General features: G+C 39.4%; 1 protein-coding gene across 1 annotated transcript in view; it reads left to right on the top strand.

Annotated features, from left to right (window-relative positions):
- EFCAB6 (EF-hand calcium binding domain 6) overlaps positions 1 to 18780 on the top strand; it is a 130806-nt gene that overhangs the window by 36880 nt on the left and 75146 nt on the right. The window contains 5 exon segments of the mRNA XM_009879780.1: positions 4424 to 4542; positions 8318 to 8487; positions 10174 to 10322; positions 15480 to 15593; positions 15862 to 15979. Coding sequence (XP_009878082.1) covers positions 4424 to 4542; positions 8318 to 8487; positions 10174 to 10322; positions 15480 to 15593; positions 15862 to 15979 — 670 coding nt within the window.

Genomic DNA, 18780 nt, shown 5'->3' with positions numbered 1-18780 from the left:
CACCAGGGCACATTGCTGGCTCATGGGCATCCTGTTGTCCACCAGGACTCCCAGGTCCCTTTCCACAGAGCTGCCCTCCAGGAGGTCAGTCCCCAACCTGTACTGATGCATGGGGTTATTCCTCCCCAGATGCACTACCTTACACTTACCCTTGTTGAATTTCATCAGGTTTCTCTCTGCCCACCTCCCCAGCCTGTCCAGGTCTCGCTGTAAAGCCTCCAGCCTTCTGCCGTGTCAGCCACCCCTCCCAGTTTTGTGTCATCAGCAAACTTGTTGATGGTACACTCTATCCCTTCATCCAGATCATCGATGAATATATGGAACAGGACTGGACCCAGTACTGACCCCTGGGGGACCCCACTTGTTACTGACCTCCAACTAGACACTGCGCCACTAACCACAACCCTCTGAGCTCTATCTGTAAGCCAGTTCTCAATCCACCCCACTGTTCATTCGTCTAACCCACACTTCCTAAGCTTGCCTGTGAGGATGATTGCTCAGAGCCCTGTCCCACCTGACCTTGAATGTTTCCAGGGGTGGGGCATCTATCACCTCTCTGGGCAACCTGTGCCACTGTTTCACCACCCTCTTTGTAAAAATTTCTTCCTTACATCTAGCCTGAATCTACTCTCTTTCAGTTTAAAACCATCACCCCTTGTTCTATCACAACAGGACGTGGTAAAAAGTCTTTATCCATCTTTCTTATAAGATCCATGAGATCTTAAAAGTTTGTGTAATAGTCTTATCAGCACTGACATACATGCTAGTCTTCTAGCTTTTAAGCAAAACTTGTGCAAAGATCTCACGTTGTGGATCTGGGTAGTCCGGCTACATTCATGGCACTGATTCAATAATATTATGGCTGCACAGGGCTGGATGCTTCAGCCTATCAGAGTCAAAACTAGTGCTAAAGTTAATGTAGTTGGGATCCGTGTGCTCTGAAGGATAGTGCATTTTCAAGAACAGGGATTTAGAGAGGGTCTGATCCAGTGCCCCTTGAATGTAATGAATGTATTTTCATTGTTTTCAACTGGTTTCAATCCAGTCCTTCCATCTTGACGATGATCAAACTTAAGCAGGTATGGAACACAGGCAGGTAATGGAATATTTTTTCAGATGATAACCTATGAATTGGTTTAGGTTATATAAATAAGGAAGTAAATAGAGAAGTCATAGAAATAAATAGCGAAATCACTTAATGACAGGAAAGGCAAGGCAATCCAAAGGCTAACTTAAAATACCTGAGGCTTTTTGCCCTTTCTACTAAGTGAAAAGATATGAGCATATCCAGAGAGCAAGCAGACGAAGACCACAATTTAGGATTTCTGAATCACCCTGAACTCACACCAGAAACTAGGATTTCTGAATCACCTTGTTTCCTCCTTCCCTCTATAGAGAAGGATGGAAGAGACTGGTGTCAGTGTTTAAATCTAGTCTTTGGAAATACATTCTTTTGTCAATAAATTTATGAAAGCAAACTAATCATTGTGGTGATTAGGACCAATAATTTGTTTTTTAAGGCATATTAACATAGATCAATCAATACTGATGTTACATAATTTGTGTTCTCTTCATATGCCCAGATGAGGGCAATAGCAAGTCTCCTATTGATTTTTATCATGAAAACAGGCTCTGGCCCAATTTTAATGTCTGCTGCCAAGACCAACTCAATCTCCATTTGTTACATGTCCAGATTGTATCCTGCCCCTTCTGTAAGGATGTGGTTAATGGTGTGCGAAGCGTGATGGTGATCCTTGCCTATTCATGAGGATCCTGTGTAAGAAGCTGAAGTATAAAGAACAGAGGGCAAAAGTGCATTTTTGAACCAGTAATTAGTTCTGTACTTCTATTTGTTTATTAAATGGGATTGGCTTTCCAGCCTTGATATATGCAGATCCATAATAAGCCATTTTGTTCAAAGCAGCAGAAATTGCCTGAGAGTAACTGTAGAAAGTTCCTAGGGGAAGGAATGCAACTGTTTTCATGTCACAGAAAACAGAGTACCCAATGGGTTGCTGAAAGCTGTCACTAATGTAGGATAATGACTGAAGAGTGTTCCTGTTCTGTAGTAAGGCCATGGTAATTTGTGTATGTATCTGTTTTTTGTTTTAGGTTGGGGGTTTTTGGTAGATCAAAAACTGAGCTATAAACAAGGGAAAATTTCAGAGACTCCTAAAATGTGCCAAAGTATCATTCCTGATGCTGAGATTTACTATTAACCTGTTCTTTCTCCTGGCATTTTCATAAAATAGAACTGTTAATCCCCAATTAATGCAGTCACAGAAACGTTTTTGAAGCATTCCTTTTATTTTGAATGTGTGCATGGGTAGTTTGTTCAAAGAGGAACTGAATATATCCATTTTATTATATAGGTTTCCATCACACCTCACATATGTCACAGTACTGCCTGTATATGCACTCTGTATTTCCATATGTACAACTCACAGCTAACATAATCTTAATCCCTTTAAAATTTCCTTGAAAATAAATTCACAGATAATCCTCACCCTCTAGTAAGACACAAAGAGAAGGCTCAAAGGGAAATAGGATGTGAGGGAATTGCTGGGGAAAAGAAGTGAAGCCCTCCATGAATTATGCATGTACCCGTGGCTTACATGCATCAAAAACAGGTGTGCGGTTCATTGCGATAACCAGGATAGACCCATGAGTTGGGCAGGATTATAATTCAGTTGTTACATATGGGAAACTGAGGCAAGAGGCAAGTCAATGACTTCCCAAATTTATTAAGTAAATTTGATATTGTGACCAGGAATTCCTGCCTTTCAGTACCCCACAAAAGTGATGGAATTATGATGTCTTAGCAGCTAATCATGACTTGACATTTTGCCATACAACCCAAAGAATAGAGAGGAACACAGAGTGTGTTACACTGCAGCTCTCTTTTCTTGTCCCAAATGGAATTTGCCAAATGGCTAACCAGGTTCTCTTCTCTTTATCACCTAAATGGTCCCATAAATTGCACGTGGAATTTCCCCTCCTCACCCCCCAGGTTGATGCAAGTAGTAGGTTACAAATGGGTGGTATTTGTCTTTTTTTTTTTTTTTAAGATCCTGGCTGCTACTATGAGGGTCTCCAAAAGGGTTAATGTCCCAAATACCTCGGAAAAGTACTGAGCAGAAATGCCACTTTTATTTTCATATACTGTCAAAGTCAAAAAACAGAATGTAGCTTCACATCAGGTGCTCTTATTCCCAGGATGTTTTGAAAAATTGTGCAAAAAAAAAAAAGCCACAGTCATGATTCAAGGGACGATGTGGATGCTTTCGAGCTTAATGTTAGCAGACAATCTGTTTAGCCTTTGAAAAGGGAGTTTAAGAGGTGACTACATCATATGGGGAAGTATCTTCACTAGATAGACAAATTCAAATGAAAAAAATAAGGCAATCAATTCTTCTGTTATTAGTCCTTGGAACAAATTCATCAGAACTAACTAGATGCATTTTTGTCAGACATGCTTTAGTCAAACACAAGTTTTATCATATTTAGAGACTACTTATGGGGCTAAATGCGAAGGAAGCTGAGAGAAACTTAGTTGCATGTGATACGCAAGGTGTTCTAATGGTACCATTTATGGATCCTCTTTATGCAACAGAATTTTAATTTTCATTTTAAAAACTACAACTTTCTAGGTTTCATAATTAGGAAGATAAAACATAAGCATGAATGAGTCACAGCAGCGTTTTCTGAAGGGGACTGGAGATAGATCCCACAGTAACTTGTGATAAACTGGTCCTGGATTCTCTAAGAAACTGTTGTTGTGAAAGGTGAAAACTGCTCATTTTTTCCAAGCATTTGGATACAATCTGAGGATAGCAAATGTATACAGTATTAGCAACTTCACTGCTGATCAGAGAAAATATCTAAAAAATGAACGCTTGCAATCAAAGATTAATTTCCCAGCTGTAGAATTTAATACCATGTGGAAATGAGTTCTAATTGCAAAGTGAGGTTCCCATTTAATCCAGATGAAGCTGTTGCAAATTTTCCAGCCTGCTATAAAATCCAGACAACTTGCTACAGAGTTTAGGTATGACTTATCATAAGTTACACTGGTATTCGTATAAGACTATCATAATATTCTTATATTATTAGAAGAGAAAAGTCCTCGTGTAGATATATTAAAATTCATGTTCATGTAGATGGCCAAGAAAATGGCACTGTATATAGGATTTAAATGATATTATGCAGACAACTCACATACTATAGACAATCTTGGCAGAGAAAAGAGACCAGGGGAAAATGTAGTGGGAAGGTTAAAAAAAGTAATTCACTGCATATTTGTTTTTCACAATCTTTTATGTATTGTTTTTCTAAAGATTTAATAAATTTCCTTTTTCTTCAGTTCATTACAAGTATGATCTAGAATAGCTGTGTTCTCTAAAAAATGGCCCGTTTTCTCTAGGCTGTGGAACCATTACTGTGTTAGAGACTCTAATGTGATTGATTATAAAGAATTTCTGAAGAATTTTGGCACAAGTACAGACAGAGTTAAAGAAAAAAGCACAGAAAATGAAGTTCCAGGTAAGTGCTCAGAAAAGGAGTGGAAACTTGGGTACTTTTCCTCTTTCCAATTATATCAATCAGAGTATTTCTGTTGAACTTGATGGATAAGGTTTGCAACTTTGTAGGACATTGATAGCCTCTGAGTCTCAGCAGACACAACTATGACAGGGAGAAAAAAAAAGCCAGTTTCCTTTGGCCTGTGAAAACTGCATTTAAAATCAAAAGGTGACACATTACATGGGCCAAAAAATAAAATCACCATAACAAGCTTATAAATCCCAGATAAAGAATTTGTTGCTGCAACTTGGAATCTTGTAGTATTTGGAACCTCAGTTGTCACCAGGTGTTCCATCATACTGAATTTTGCAGGTAATCTTTGTAACAAAGAACTTATACTCTATGACAGTGACAAAATGGTGAACTTGGACAGGTTGGGGAGGTCAAGGTGACAGTAAGATATTTTTTGTCAGCATGGCAGTAAGACATTTTTTGTCAGCGTGACAGTAGTTTCAAGCACAGCAGCAACCTAACTTACTGGAGTGTTGGGAATGTCTTTGTAGGCATCAACTTAAAGAAGGATATTTAAGAAGGATTGATGGTCAGTAATTAGGTCAGTTTGTGACTGTGTATGGGCAGGTCCTCTCAAATACAAGGGTCAGCATAACGGTAGATACAAAACATATTTGTTTGAAATTGCAAGAACCAGACAGTCTAAGATGGCACAAGGGGTCATTCCTGAATGAAAGGTGATTGGCATGGAGAACATGGGCCATGGAGACTCTTAACACAAAGGCATTATCTTATGTTTGTTGTCTAGGGAAGGAAGAGTCATTGATAAGAGCAGGATACAGTTGTTTTCCTAAAAGACAGAAAAAGCATGTTTCAGTAATTCAGTTGTTGGATGAATGGGGGCAGTGATGAGATTTAGCCCTGTGCATGGATGAAAAAAGTTCTGTTTGAGAGGTTATACAGAAAACATCTGCCATATTTACCCATAATGTGAATGTGAGGATCTATGGAGATGTGAGTTTACGAAGGTGCTCAATTTAAGATAGTGAGAAAGGCCCTTCCAGTGCATTTTTTAAAAAAAGTAAATCTGTTTGCATATCTTGAAATTTAATTTAGTGTATTTAACAAGGTATTTTTTCTATCACACATGTACACATGATATTTTGGCAGTTGGATTTTTCATAGAATCATAGAATTATCTAAGTTGGAAGGGACCTTGAAGATCATCGAGTCCAACCATCAACCTAGCGCTGCCAAAAAACACCACTAAACCATGGCCCTAAGCACCAAGTCCACCCATCATTTAAATACCTCCAGGGATGACGATTCTACCATTTCCCTGGACAACCTGTTCCAATGTCTGATAACCCTATCGGTGAAGAAATTTTCCTAATATCCATCCTAAACCTCTCCTGGCACAACTTGACACCATTTCCTCTTGTCCTATTGCTTGTTACTTGGGAAAAGAGACCAACCGCCACCTCCCTAGAACCTCCTTTCAGGTAGTTGTAGAGAGTGATAAGGTCTCCCCTCAGCCTCCTTTTCTCCAGACTAAACATCCCCAGTTCCCTCAAACAGTCCTCACAAGACTTGTTCTCTCGGCCCTTCACCAGCTTTGTTGCTCTTCTCTGGACTCACTCCAGAATCTCACTCTTTCTTGGAGTGAGGGGCCTAGAACTGAACACAGTACTCGAGACTAACTTCTAATTAATTTTTCATTTATTTCTGTTTAAAAAGAAGCATTTAAACTTACCTTTGCTGAAGAACACCAGTAAAGACTTACCTGTACTTTTCAGGCTAAAGAGCATTAACTTTGAACACTGTCTCTTTCATTTCTACTAGTCAAAATTTAGCACTTCATGAAGAGAATTATAGAAGAATAAAAAAATCTATCCTGATCTAGAAAAGAGAAGCCAGCAGTCCAGAAGTCTGAATTATGATTATCCTCTTCCTGACAAAAAGCCTTCCCTTGGGTGGTAGGAATTATTTTTGAACCAATTTTGGCCTGATGGTAAAAGACCCTGAATATCAACAGTTCACATTGGCTTCAGTAGGATCAGAAGAAGCTGAACTCTTTTGAAATCATGAAGTCAGAAGTATTTTAATAGTATCTAGTATTTTAATAATGCTTTTTCTTCTCACCATTTTTCATTACCATGATTTGACTTTATAGAGGTTTTTAAGTTTATGCAGTAATATCGAAGATTGTTTTGAAACCATTACTAGAAGTACATATAACTACTAAAAATAGATATATTTTTTCCTGTGTGGAGTACTGAAATTGTGGAGAAATAATCTTATGAATTAAGGCTTCTCCTCCTTCCCAGTACATGCTGTACCTACCATTGTGCGTGATTAACCTTCTTAATTAACCCACATAGTTAATGGGACTCAACCCCCCACTTTATTCCACCATAGGATGCCTCAGACATCCAGAGACCTTGCTTGTGGGGTGTTCCTGCAGCCCTACTGTGCTCACAGTGTCTTGAATTCACCTTTTTCCCTCTGATGCCGTTTCTTCTCTTTCACCCACCCACTTGGAGAAGTGGAGCCTTGTCCATGTAAAGTAATGGTAAAAGAATAATCACTCAACATTGGTCAAAAAATAGATTTTAAATTCATCCAGTAAATGAGTGGTAATATCTCTGGTTCATTTCTGAGGTGCAAAACTGAGTGATATTTGTTTAATAAATATTAGTACCCAGCCAAAACTAAATTGAAACAGGGGAGCATTGAAATGGAACCAAAGGTTCCAATTGAAATGGAAGTGAGCATTCCCACAAATGTTTTTCAAAAGTTTAAGCAATAAAAAGTATAGCTTGCTTTTTTTTTTATGTTCCCAGGCGCAGGGAACAGTGGAGAGCATGCCCTAAGCACAGAGTAGTCATGCTTTGGTATCCTTTTCCATACATAGGAAACATTTTGTTTCCTATGGACCCCCACTGGAATAACCTTTGAAATAGTTTGGTGCACATACTCTTGGTATGGTGCACGCATACTCTTGGTTTGGTGCACGTAAGGTTCTCAAAATGCCTGTGTCTTGTCCGTCACAGCAGTTGCTGCTATGCTCTTAATCAAATGTAACACGTCCGTAGCATAATTATTATCCCAAAGAGCGTACGTGCCAACAGCACACTAAGTAGAGCAGTATACAACAAACCACCATGACAAAATTAGCTGCTCAGCCCAGCTGAAATGAAAGTTCTGCAGAACGGGTTTGGTTTTGGTGTTGTGTTTTGTTGGTGGTTTTGGTTTTTTTTTTTGATGGGGAATCATTGAGGAGGGCTGTTTGACTTACAGTAACTGGAAGCTCTTCCAAGGACTGTGGGAGCTAAGATGGGACAGTAAGATGGGAGTATGTGAAGGAAATGAAAAAGAACAGAGTCTTTTCAAGGTCAATAAGCATGTTTGTTATCAAAGGCCTATGAGGACACTGTCTTCCATTTCCTGAAAATATATTTTTGGTAGTGGATTATTCTGGACACATACTGACAAAGAGAGGGAGTTAGTTTCTAGTAGAACTTTCTGGTATTAAATGTAATAAAGTTACCTGTTAAGATTGTAAGTTATGAGTATTATGTTTTAAAAGAAATATGAAATGAAAAACTGCTACAACAAATGCACAGATTAGTTAGCAAAATTTCAAACTACTGATCAAGTTTGAAATACATGAAAATATGAGGACGTTGTATTTCAGGTTTGGTTTAGTCTGTTTGTACATAAAGTTTTATCCAGTTAACAAAAACAGTCTTTAAGAGTTTTAGATGGCTTTATTTCTTTGAAGCTGACAAAGCTGCAGACTTTGCTAATTCAGATTTTTTAACAGCACTAATCTGCCAGAAAATGAAAGAGAAGGAACAGAAGCAGAAAAAACTTTTTCTACAGTCTTCACCAGCTGAGCATGCTGTGACAGAGTGCAGCCTGGCTAGCACTGAGAGGGCATTTAGAGAAAAGGTAAAGGAGTGCCATTAATACTTTGGAATACTTTGACAAGTGGAGAAGCTGAGCCAAGCATCACAGGAAAAGAACATTGCCAAGCTTTGAGGCCAGTTAATTATACCAATTCCTTTTATGAACAAATTCTATGCACAAGGTTTCTTGTTTGCTTTTAAAACCAGTTAGCAGAAGCAGCAGCTCTGTTTTGTTTTGTGTGTTCCAGTCCTGCTTATTAGATTCACATCATTTAAAATGTGTGTATTAGAACTGCAGATTCTTTAGGCTAAAACAAAATGAGAGTGCATCGAAGCTTGATGGCTAAGGTGTTTCATGGTGTGAATTGCTAGATCACTCTGTCAGATCCAAGTAGGTAATGACTTACACTGAGTAATGACTAGTTATCATTGTCTGACAATTATTTTCTGACCTGCATGAAATAAATTATTAGTGAATAGGTCCTACTGCAGAAACACATTTTTTTATACGTGATGGCAAGCTTAGAATAGAGAGTGGAGCTGGAATAGACAAGGCACGTGACCTCTCCAACATGCCCTTAGATGTGATCTTAACTGAAGAGGGCTGGGGAGTGCAACGGTGGAACGTAACTGTGTTCCAGCTGCTTTATGGGAAGGTGAAAAGAAAGAAAATTTTCCGACCCTCACTCTTGTGTCTTTAAGTCATGAAAACCTTGACTCTCAAAGAAAAGAGAAGCTGATACTGTGCATCAAGACCTCATATTCTACTACAAACTCAGTTACACAGACCTGTAACCGTGCTTTTTCAGCCTTGAAAAGACAGGAGAGGAGGGACAAACAAGGCTACAGGGACATTCAACATCTTGACCCTTTTTCATCTTGTATATCTTTGATATGGAGGTCAAGGCCTGGATTGGAAGCACAGTACATCTCACCTTACAAGCTTTCCCAGTCCTTGATGTTTATTTTGGGCTTTCTAAAGTCTCTCTCTACATTATCTTTACAGTGTGATTTCGGCAGTTTTGAATGAACAGTAATCAGCTTAGAAGCAGATGGGATACTTGTCAAAAAATGGCGGGGGGAGAAAAGCCTTAGGGATGCTTGCAGTATTCAACAACCCAGTGTGAGCTAACATTTCAGAAAAACAAACCAGTCTTCCTATTGTTTCATGAGCCTTATCAAAATCTGCAGTAAGTCAACTTTCAGGCATTTTACAAGTCCCATAAGCAAAAACACATCCACATAGCTCCTTTGCAACAGCCCATGAATTAAAAGAATAACCAAAGAAATGTGTGATATGTTTATACAACAGCTATGTTAACTATTCCATGTCTTCTACCATTTTCAAGTATTCTTTGTGCTAACGACCCATTTTTGATAAAGGGAACTTTGATACCAGGTTATGCCATGGATGGTTTTAAAGTTCCGTTAAGACAGGTGTTATCAAACAGGCTGATCCACCAAGTATTTTTAGCTCTGAATTTTGAGGCAGAGTTATTATTTGAGAAACTTGTCTGACTTGTCATTTGAGAGTGTGTGATTGGGAATACTGTTGTGTAGTGAGCTTATTAATTAAACATCTGACGGTCAGAGCATGCCGGGGTAACCTATTTGATCAGTTCACAGAGAAGAACATTTGAAAAGGTCTTGTAAAAAATGCATTATTGTTTTAAAAGCTTCATGAACTTGATTTTTCTGAACAAAACACTATAAATTGTATTCATTACAGCTGTGTTCAGCCTATCAGGACATTGAAAAAGCCTTCAGAGCAATCGATGTCAGTCAGAGTGGATTTGTGTCTTTGGATTACTTGAAGTCAGTTATAAAGAGCTTTATATTTCCTTTGCCAAATGAAACTTTTCAAGAGCTAATGAGTAGGTAAGAATCACATTATTTTCTTAGGGGACATTTTTTAGCACTGCTGCTTTATAACTTTATTATTGCTTTTTGTGACTACCATCATTAATTCATCTTACTTGTGGCTGTGTTGCAATATGTATGGTGCAGGATGTAAAAGCTGATATAGCTGGGTATAAACCCAAGTTTTTTGCAGTAAGGTATATAGGCTTAATGGAGTAGAAGCTTAAGTTACTGCTTTCTTACTTCTATTTGCTCAAAAATTGGGATTTAATTTCCTAAAGGGAGCGTTACTCTCTTGCATTCAAATGACTAGTGATGTGGGATGGTGCGAATTTGCTGGAAGAGCAGCTTCACGACTGTTAGCACCATATTTGGATGGTGACAGTGTAACTCTACAAGCCTCTCCTTTTTAAATATGCTGGTGTGGCAAGGAAAAGAAAGGAAGAAGTGAAGCTGAAGTGAATAAATGAACTAATGCTGAAAGCTTTCACTCTGCACTGCTCATTGTCAGTCACTGAAAAAGATAACTGAAGGGACACTTCTGTGCTGCATAATAAAACAATTTCATACCTGGAAATTTGAATTTAAACTAAAATAAGGCAAAAATCTTTTGAACTTGTCTTTTGACATTGTAAAAAAAAAAATTAATAACTGCGGTAAAGGTTGAGAAATCATGCCAACTACTGGATTCAAGTCAATGTACTATTTTACTTTAACCAGGCATCTTTGTAGTATTATGACCAAAACTCAAATTGTCTTCTTGGCAGTATAGCATACAGAAGATAAATGGGTAGAAAACATTTTCCTGCCTGGCCTCAAGGATCTCAGCATACAAAGTTTAGGCCACAGGACATTTTCCAAAATATGATTTCCTGGACATGATCACTTCAGCATATGCTGACTAGCTTCCTAAACTCATATGTCCCTTTTAAAGCCAAAATATCATCGGAATGGATGTTTTTCTGGCTTTTGGTTAAATCTAGAGCAGGATCTCTCATAATTAATCTTTTGTACTCAGAAACCAAAAACTGTGAGAAGAAAACTGCCAGAACATACTTTATACTTGTTGGCAACAGTGCCAAGGGCATATGGCCAGTCAAAGAGAAAGGAAGAACAACTTAACTCTTACACAGCATTTTTACTCCAAAATACTGCTTAAGCATAGAACAACAGGACAAGGCACCCAAATCATGCAGTGTTAGGAAGTCAGTAACCAGATCATGCATTACGGCTTAATGATTCCACAATTTATAGTCTACCTATGTAAATTGTTGGAAGAACAGAATCATCCATGTAAATAATCGGTTGAGTTATCTTTTTCTTTATATGCACTAGTTAGCTGTAAAGAGCTCAGTGCAGATATACGTTTTACAGCAGCAGGTGCTGTATGAGAGTGTCATCTGCAGTAACCATATTGCTTTGTGCATTCAGCAGATAAATCTGATTTGCTTCTAGTCATTCACAGTGTGATATAACAATGATCAACTATTACTTTGTCAAAAAATTGCTATTATAGTTTTTTTTTTTTTCAATTCATGTCACTTGCTAGTTTAAATCTTAAAGTAAATCTTGCTCCTAAGAGCAGTTGCATAATGGAAAGATTTCTGCATGTATTCTTCCACTGGAGCTTTCTCTAGCATTTGAAAAATATAGTGACATTTTAACGATGCTGTAAACAGAAGTGTTCAAGCCTATGTATGCCATATCTCTTAGGTGATATTTCTCAGATAATGTAATTCAAAAGCTCCACCAGGTGAATGGAACAACAGCAAAATTTCCTCATAGTCATCTAATTCTAATAATGAAGTAACTTCATTGTAGCTTATAATAAATGTAATAGTAATTGATGGGCAAGGGACGTGATTTCAAGGGTTTTAAGATTCTATTTAAATAATATGACATGAGATGTGCCAGGGAGCTGTTTATAAGAAATAATACATGACAGCATTTTATGGCTGTTTGAGGTATTTACATCTCATGGGCTCCTGATATAAAGTTCAGGGCCCATTGAAGTTGATGCAATTCTACCTTAGACTTCAGCTAGGATTTCATCCTTGACTGGTTTAGGACCAGATTACCCACACACTTATCTCAGTATACGTCCCCACTGCAGCAAGATCAAATACATTAGAGGCAGACCATTGAGGTGTACTTCAATCAAAGGACATCACTCAGATGAGTCCCAAATTCCCTGAATTCCATCACTTCTGGTCTTGAAAATTCTTTCACCTCGAAGTAAAACATCATGAACTTGAGTTTATATAAAGAGTTGCATAAACTAAAGGAATTAATTTCACAGTATTTCATCATTCCCACATGAGAAATGTTTTGGTTATGTTTTGGTTATGTTTTGGACCTTTGCTGTGGATTGTGTCCCTTCACAGGTTGAGGGGTGTGAGTGAAAGGTATTCTTGCTTATGGTTGGGAGCAAATCATACATGACCAGTATGAAGGCTTTGCCAATGGAATGTCAAACTTCTAAGACTCTTTTCTGGTGGCTGCTGAGATTTCTAATTGTGACTTTTATATGTGATATGAGGTAAATCGTTGTGCTCAGTTGGTCAGGACTTTGGTGAACATAATAGTTAAAAACACAAGGACAGTTTTCAGCAGCTGAGGTAGTTTTAAACTTTTTGTGTTGCCCTCATGCTTCATTTCTTTAATTTATTATTTATATAGAAGTATCAGATGCTAAGGCACTGATGGTTAAAAATTTCTCAATGGGGAGCATTTTATAAAGGATCACTGCAAGATGATATATCACATGTTTTTACAAGGTATCCATGTTGTTACAGCTCCAATCAGTCAATTTCTTTGGAATTGTACTCTTTTGTACTTGGACATAACCATAAGCATACTTCCAAAAAGCCATGCAGAATTTATTTTTATTACTTAATAAGGTGGCTGGCCTACAATAGTAGATAAAATGCTGGATTACCACTCAGAAAAGATGCGCATTTTTTCTGGCCCTAGAGTGGAAAGATCTTTCTATGCTTCAGCCATTCTACCTATGGCATCTAAATATTGTACTTATGGCCCGTCTAGAACAGCTTGAAATCTGAGGGCCAGTATTAGAACTATAAAGAGGGATTATTTTGAAATTAAAAAAGTACACCAAAGTCCTTCCTCAGCATTTCTTCCCACTGACTTATCTCTGTCTAAACAGGGCTTTCTTCAATTTGATCCACAAAACCTGATGCTGGGGAGTTCCTTCTCCACTTCCCCAGCCCCTGTGAGGGTCTGATTCATCCCTTTCAGTGATAAAACCTGCAAGAGAGAAGTACTGTATTGGCCAGCCACAGGCAGAACTGGAAGAGCTCCACAATCCACTACCCATCTGCAGAATGGAGGAAAACTTCTGTGTCTTGTGGACTAGTCAATGGCACTACAAATAATAGCTATAATGCCAGACCTTCAGACATCCGGTTTAGTATTTCTTCCTAAATTCCCTTCAGGTCCCAGGATTTTGGCAGTTGTCACTGACTGTAGGACTTCTGAGCAAGGAGGTGGAAGTGGAGAGGTCTGTTGCTCTGATTGACGCAGCTTTGGCTGGTTGCTCATTTGCAGTACAGAATTGCTCTCTACAGCGTGATTTGAGTGATTTAGTAGACCGTAGACATTTGAGTGTGAAGGGATCTCTGTTGGGGGCTCAAAATAACAGTTGTTATCTTGGCCTTAATTTTAAAGATCATCTGTTATTTCATAGTGTTTGTTTCATATTCATTTATCCAAGACAATAATCAGATATGAAATATCTATCCTTCCCACAGCTTTTTTTAATAACCCATCCCTCAATAGTATTGTTGGCAAAGCCCTTCCCTGCAGGGAATGAAATGGCTCCCCTGGTGAAACTTGAATGCCAGCACTGCCTCTGTCTTCATTTACCTTGAGTCTTCGGTGCTTGGCCCTTCCCAGCCCCTCTTCTGGGCTCTGGTGCAGTTGTGCCGCTCGTGCAGCGGGAGATGCTCAGCCCTTGAGCCACTGAGCCGTGGTGCGTGCGTGCTACTCACAGGCAGAACCACTATAAAAAGTCAGGTTCCCTCCCCACCCGTTAAATAACCCATGCTGTCAAGTTGCAGTCAACCAAAGCCTGAATGCTGTGATTCTTGTAACTTGTGGGTTTTAGCTTTGTTGGCTGAGCTTGAGAAACTGTTGGGTCATCCAAAAACTGGAGGGTTTTTGTAAAAGATCCAGGAAGTCTTGCGTACCTCTGACTGCATTTGGTAATTTTTTAGCTTTGTCCTATGCATCCTGGATTAGCAAATGCTCTAAACACCATCTGCCACCATTTTAAGGAGCATTAGGAGTTTTAAAAGCTTTTCTGATATGACTAGAGTAGCAAGTCAGCACGTTTCTGATAATATCTGAGGGATGTAATTGCCTACAAATCACCATTTGAAGTAGGAGTGCGTTTAGCCGTGCTCATTGGAGCTTTCTGGAGTACCATTGAAACTGAATAGGAGATATGCCAAAGGTTTGGGGGCTCATGGGATCAGGTCCTTATTGATTTTTAAACCAGTTATTCATGGAATATGATCCTAGTTATCTTCCCAGGATTTTCAAGATAGTTTAACACTTCCAGTACTTTCAAAGTTTTCGAATTTGGATACAGTGAACATCATAACATTTAAAAAAATCAACATACTATTCCCCTTAGTTAGTTTCTTTAGTGTTATGTGTAAATTATGAGAAGGGATGCATTAAATACTATCTCATTCTAGACATCTGTAATGTGAATGTCTACGCCTGAACTGCTCCTCCTTGACTCCATTTTATAGTCACTGGAGAGAAACAATGGGCAGGATTCATCTAACCAGTTTTAGATGTCTACTTTAGGATGAGATGAATCCTGTCCTGAAAGTGCCTGTTTCTCCCCAATGACTATAAAGGGAACTTAGAGTGACTCGCTCAGGTGCAGGCATGTACATTTGGTTAGATGAATTCTTGCTTGGGGTCTAGTTCTTCCACAGCTAGACATTTGGAATTGAGAAAATAAGTTGGCTCAGTTTACGTATTTAGTAAGAAAGAAAAGCTATGCAGGCTTACTCTAACTATGAATGTTGCACACATTGATATTATAATCATAATGTGATGTTCTAATTCAAAATTATTCTTGGAATATAGAGGTTTTTTATAAGAAAATCTTTTAAAACTCTTTTCTTTTTTAAAAATCAGATTTGGACTGAAAGCCACAGGTAAAATTGCTTGGCAACAATTTTTAGAAAAAATCCGGGATCCTGGTAGCACCTTTGAAAACAGGCAGACAATTTCCATGAGAAAAAACCATAAGTAAGTAGGCAGTTCCTTTTTTATGTGAGTAACCTGTGTATACATATTTATTGAAAATGCATAGTGTATCCACTTGATGGTCACCCTTGATTCAATTCAGTTAAAAAATCTTTTGGCAATGCTTTCTCTAAGTGCGCTCTTATTTTGAAGACTATCAGACTCGAGTCTTAATGAGGTGATTTATTCTTCCTGCTCTGAGAAGAACATAGTGAGCAAAAGAGGGTGAGACATGAAAGCATTGCAAAGACTGTCTTTCTTCTTCTTGCAGAGTAAATCCAACTAGAAGAGATGAAGCTTTCTCCAGTGACACTGTTCTTTAGAAGCTGCGCAGATACATCCAAGATGCTTATCCCTCTTTAAAGCAGGCATTCCTTATGCGTGATGAAGTAAGAGCAATTATTTTTAGGTGTTGCCTTGGTTAATTACTCTTACAGCTAAACATTTGTGTCTTGTATCTGCTTCAGAGTAATCTGGCAACTGACAGTCTTTGTTTTCTGTTACAGCAGCACACAGAGTCTGTTTTTCGAGTTTCTTTAACATAGATATGTGCAAGTGGGGACTAAATAATCTGTAACAACCTCTCTGATAAACAAAAATTATTGACCTCCTACAATTTCACTGGAAGTTGTGTTGGCCAGTTCTCTAATAATCCCTGTGGCTGCCTTTGAACCCCTGCTGGTTTTTCTGTATATTTCATGAAATGTTATGACAGAAATGAGAATTGGCGCTTTCATAGAAGTTGCACTGGTACCAGAAAAATAAATAACATAACTTTCCAGATACTGCTAAGTGTTCCCCTGTTTCTACATCCACAGATTGTGAGTCCCTTATGCCTAATGTCATACTGGCAATTTATTTATGCTTTGATTATGTATTACGACCTGCAAATCTTTAAGAGTAACTGCTTCTTATAATTAAGATTCCATTTCTATTCTAGCCTATTTTCTCCATTTCTCAATGTAGGACTTTATTAGAAAGCTTATTCTCTCCTTGTGCTTACTCTTCCCAGTCATGCTGTGTCAGTGGTTTGTTTTCTTCATCATTTTACTGTTCCATTTGTCTTTCAGTTATCTATGGTCATCTGATGTTTTAAAGTTTTTGAATTTTTTTCAGGTTATTTGTACACATATGTATGTACATATAGATGTATAAATATATATATACAGAGAGAGAGAGCTGTGTTTACTCTGTTTATACACACATGGACACATGTATATGTATGTGTGTGCGTAAAAAGGATGTATAGCACAGGGGTAAGTCAGCCCTTGCAAGACCTTATTAGAAACAGACGTACTTGAGAATGGGTTATTATCTACAATTCCATTTGAAAATTTCTGTTATCTGGTTCTGTTATCTATCACACTTGTTTGACATGTGCCATTTGCATCTGTAGCGTTCTCATTTCTTAGTCAAAACAGTGTGCCACTGGGCATAAGTAAGGTATATTGTTGCCTTGGGCAGCAAACTACCCCAGGAGAGCAGCACAGGCAGGGTCCCAAAGCCCATTTTGCCTCTGCCAGGGTTCTGGACAGCCCTGTTAGTTGCTGCTTCCAGGAGAGGAATCCAGATGTGTTAATTTCCAGCTGTTGACATCCCTATGTTGACTGGTATCATTGGTTATCTCAGGGATGCAGGGGGAAACATAGTGACAAAGGATGAGGAAAAGGCTGAGGTACTTCCTGCTTTCTTTGCCTCAGTCTTTGATAGTAAGCCCAGTTGTTCTCTGGGTACCCAGTCCGCTGAGCTGGAAGACAGAGATGGGGAGCAGAATGAAGCCCCCATAATCCAAGGGGAAATGGTTAGCAACCTGCTACACCACCTAGACACACACAAGTGTATAGGGCTGAATAGGATCCACCTGAGGGTACTGAGGGAGCTGGCGGAAGTGCTCACCAATCCACTTTCCATCATTTATCAGCAGTTCTGGTAACCTGGGAGATCCCAGTTGACTGGAGCTTAGCAAATGTGGCGCCCATCTACAAGAAGGGACAGAGGATCCAGGAAACTACAGGCCTGTCAGTCTGACCTTGGTGCTGGGGAATGTTATGGAACAAATCATCCTGAGTGCCATCATGCGGCACATGCAGGACAACCGAGTGATCAGGCCCGGTCAGAGTGGGTTGATGAAAGGCAGGTCCTGCTTGACAAACCTGATCTCATTCTATGACAAGGTGACCTACTTAGTGGATGGGAAAAAGGCTGTGGATATTGTTTACCCAGAGTTTAGTAAAGCCTTTGACACTGTTTCCCACAGCATTCTCCTGGAGAAACTGGCTGCTCATGGCTTGGATGGGTGTACTCGTCGCTGGGTAAAAAACCTGTCTGTATGGCTGTGCCCAAAGAGCTGTGGTGAATGGAGTTAAATCCAGTTAGTGGATGATCACAAGTGGTGTTTGCCGAGGCTCAGTACTGAGGCTGGTTTGGTTTAATAACTTTATCCATGACTTGGATGAGGCAGACGACACCAAGTTGGGCGGGAGTGTCTATCTGCTGGAGGGTAGGATGGCCCTACAGAGGCACCTGGACAGGTTGGATCGACTGGCCGAGGCTGATAGTACAAGGTCCAACAAAGCCAAGTGCAAGTCTTGCACTTGGGCCACAACAACCCCATGCAGTGCTACAGGCTTGGGGAAAAGTGGCTGGAAAGCTGCTCAGTGGAAAAGGACCTAGGGCTGTTGGTGGACAGCTGTCTGAATATGAGCCAGCAGTGTGCCCAGGTGGCCAAGAAGCCCAAGAGCATCCTGGCTTGTATCAGAAATAGTGTGGCCAGCAGCACTAGGGAAGTGATTGTCCCCTTGTACTCGGCACTGGTGAGGCCACACCTCAAGTATTGTGTTCAGTTTTGGTCCCCTCACTACAAGAAAGACATTGAGGAGCTGGAGCGTGTCCAAAGAAGGACTACAAAGCTGGTGAAGGGTCTAGAGCACAAGTCTTATGAGGAGCGGCTGAGGGAACTGGGGTTGTTAAGCCTGCAGAAAAGGAGGCTGAGGGAAGAACATATCACTCTCTACAGCTACCTGAAAGGAGATTGTAGCAAGGGGAGGGTTGGTCTCTTCTCCCAAGTAACAAGCAATAGGACAAGAGGAATGGCCTCAAGTTGCACCAGGGGAGGTTTGGGATGGATATTAGGAAAAATTTCTTCACCAAAAGGGTTATCAGACATTGGAACAGGCTGCCCAGGGAAGTG

The sequence above is a fragment of the Charadrius vociferus genome, unplaced genomic scaffold (genome assembly GCF_000708025.1).
Source record: "Charadrius vociferus isolate BGI_N301 unplaced genomic scaffold, ASM70802v2 scaffold90, whole genome shotgun sequence".
Classification (NCBI taxonomy): Eukaryota; Metazoa; Chordata; class Aves; order Charadriiformes; family Charadriidae; genus Charadrius; species Charadrius vociferus.
The sequence above is the reverse complement of the archived record's forward strand: the minus strand, read 5'-3'. Positions and strand labels throughout refer to the sequence as shown.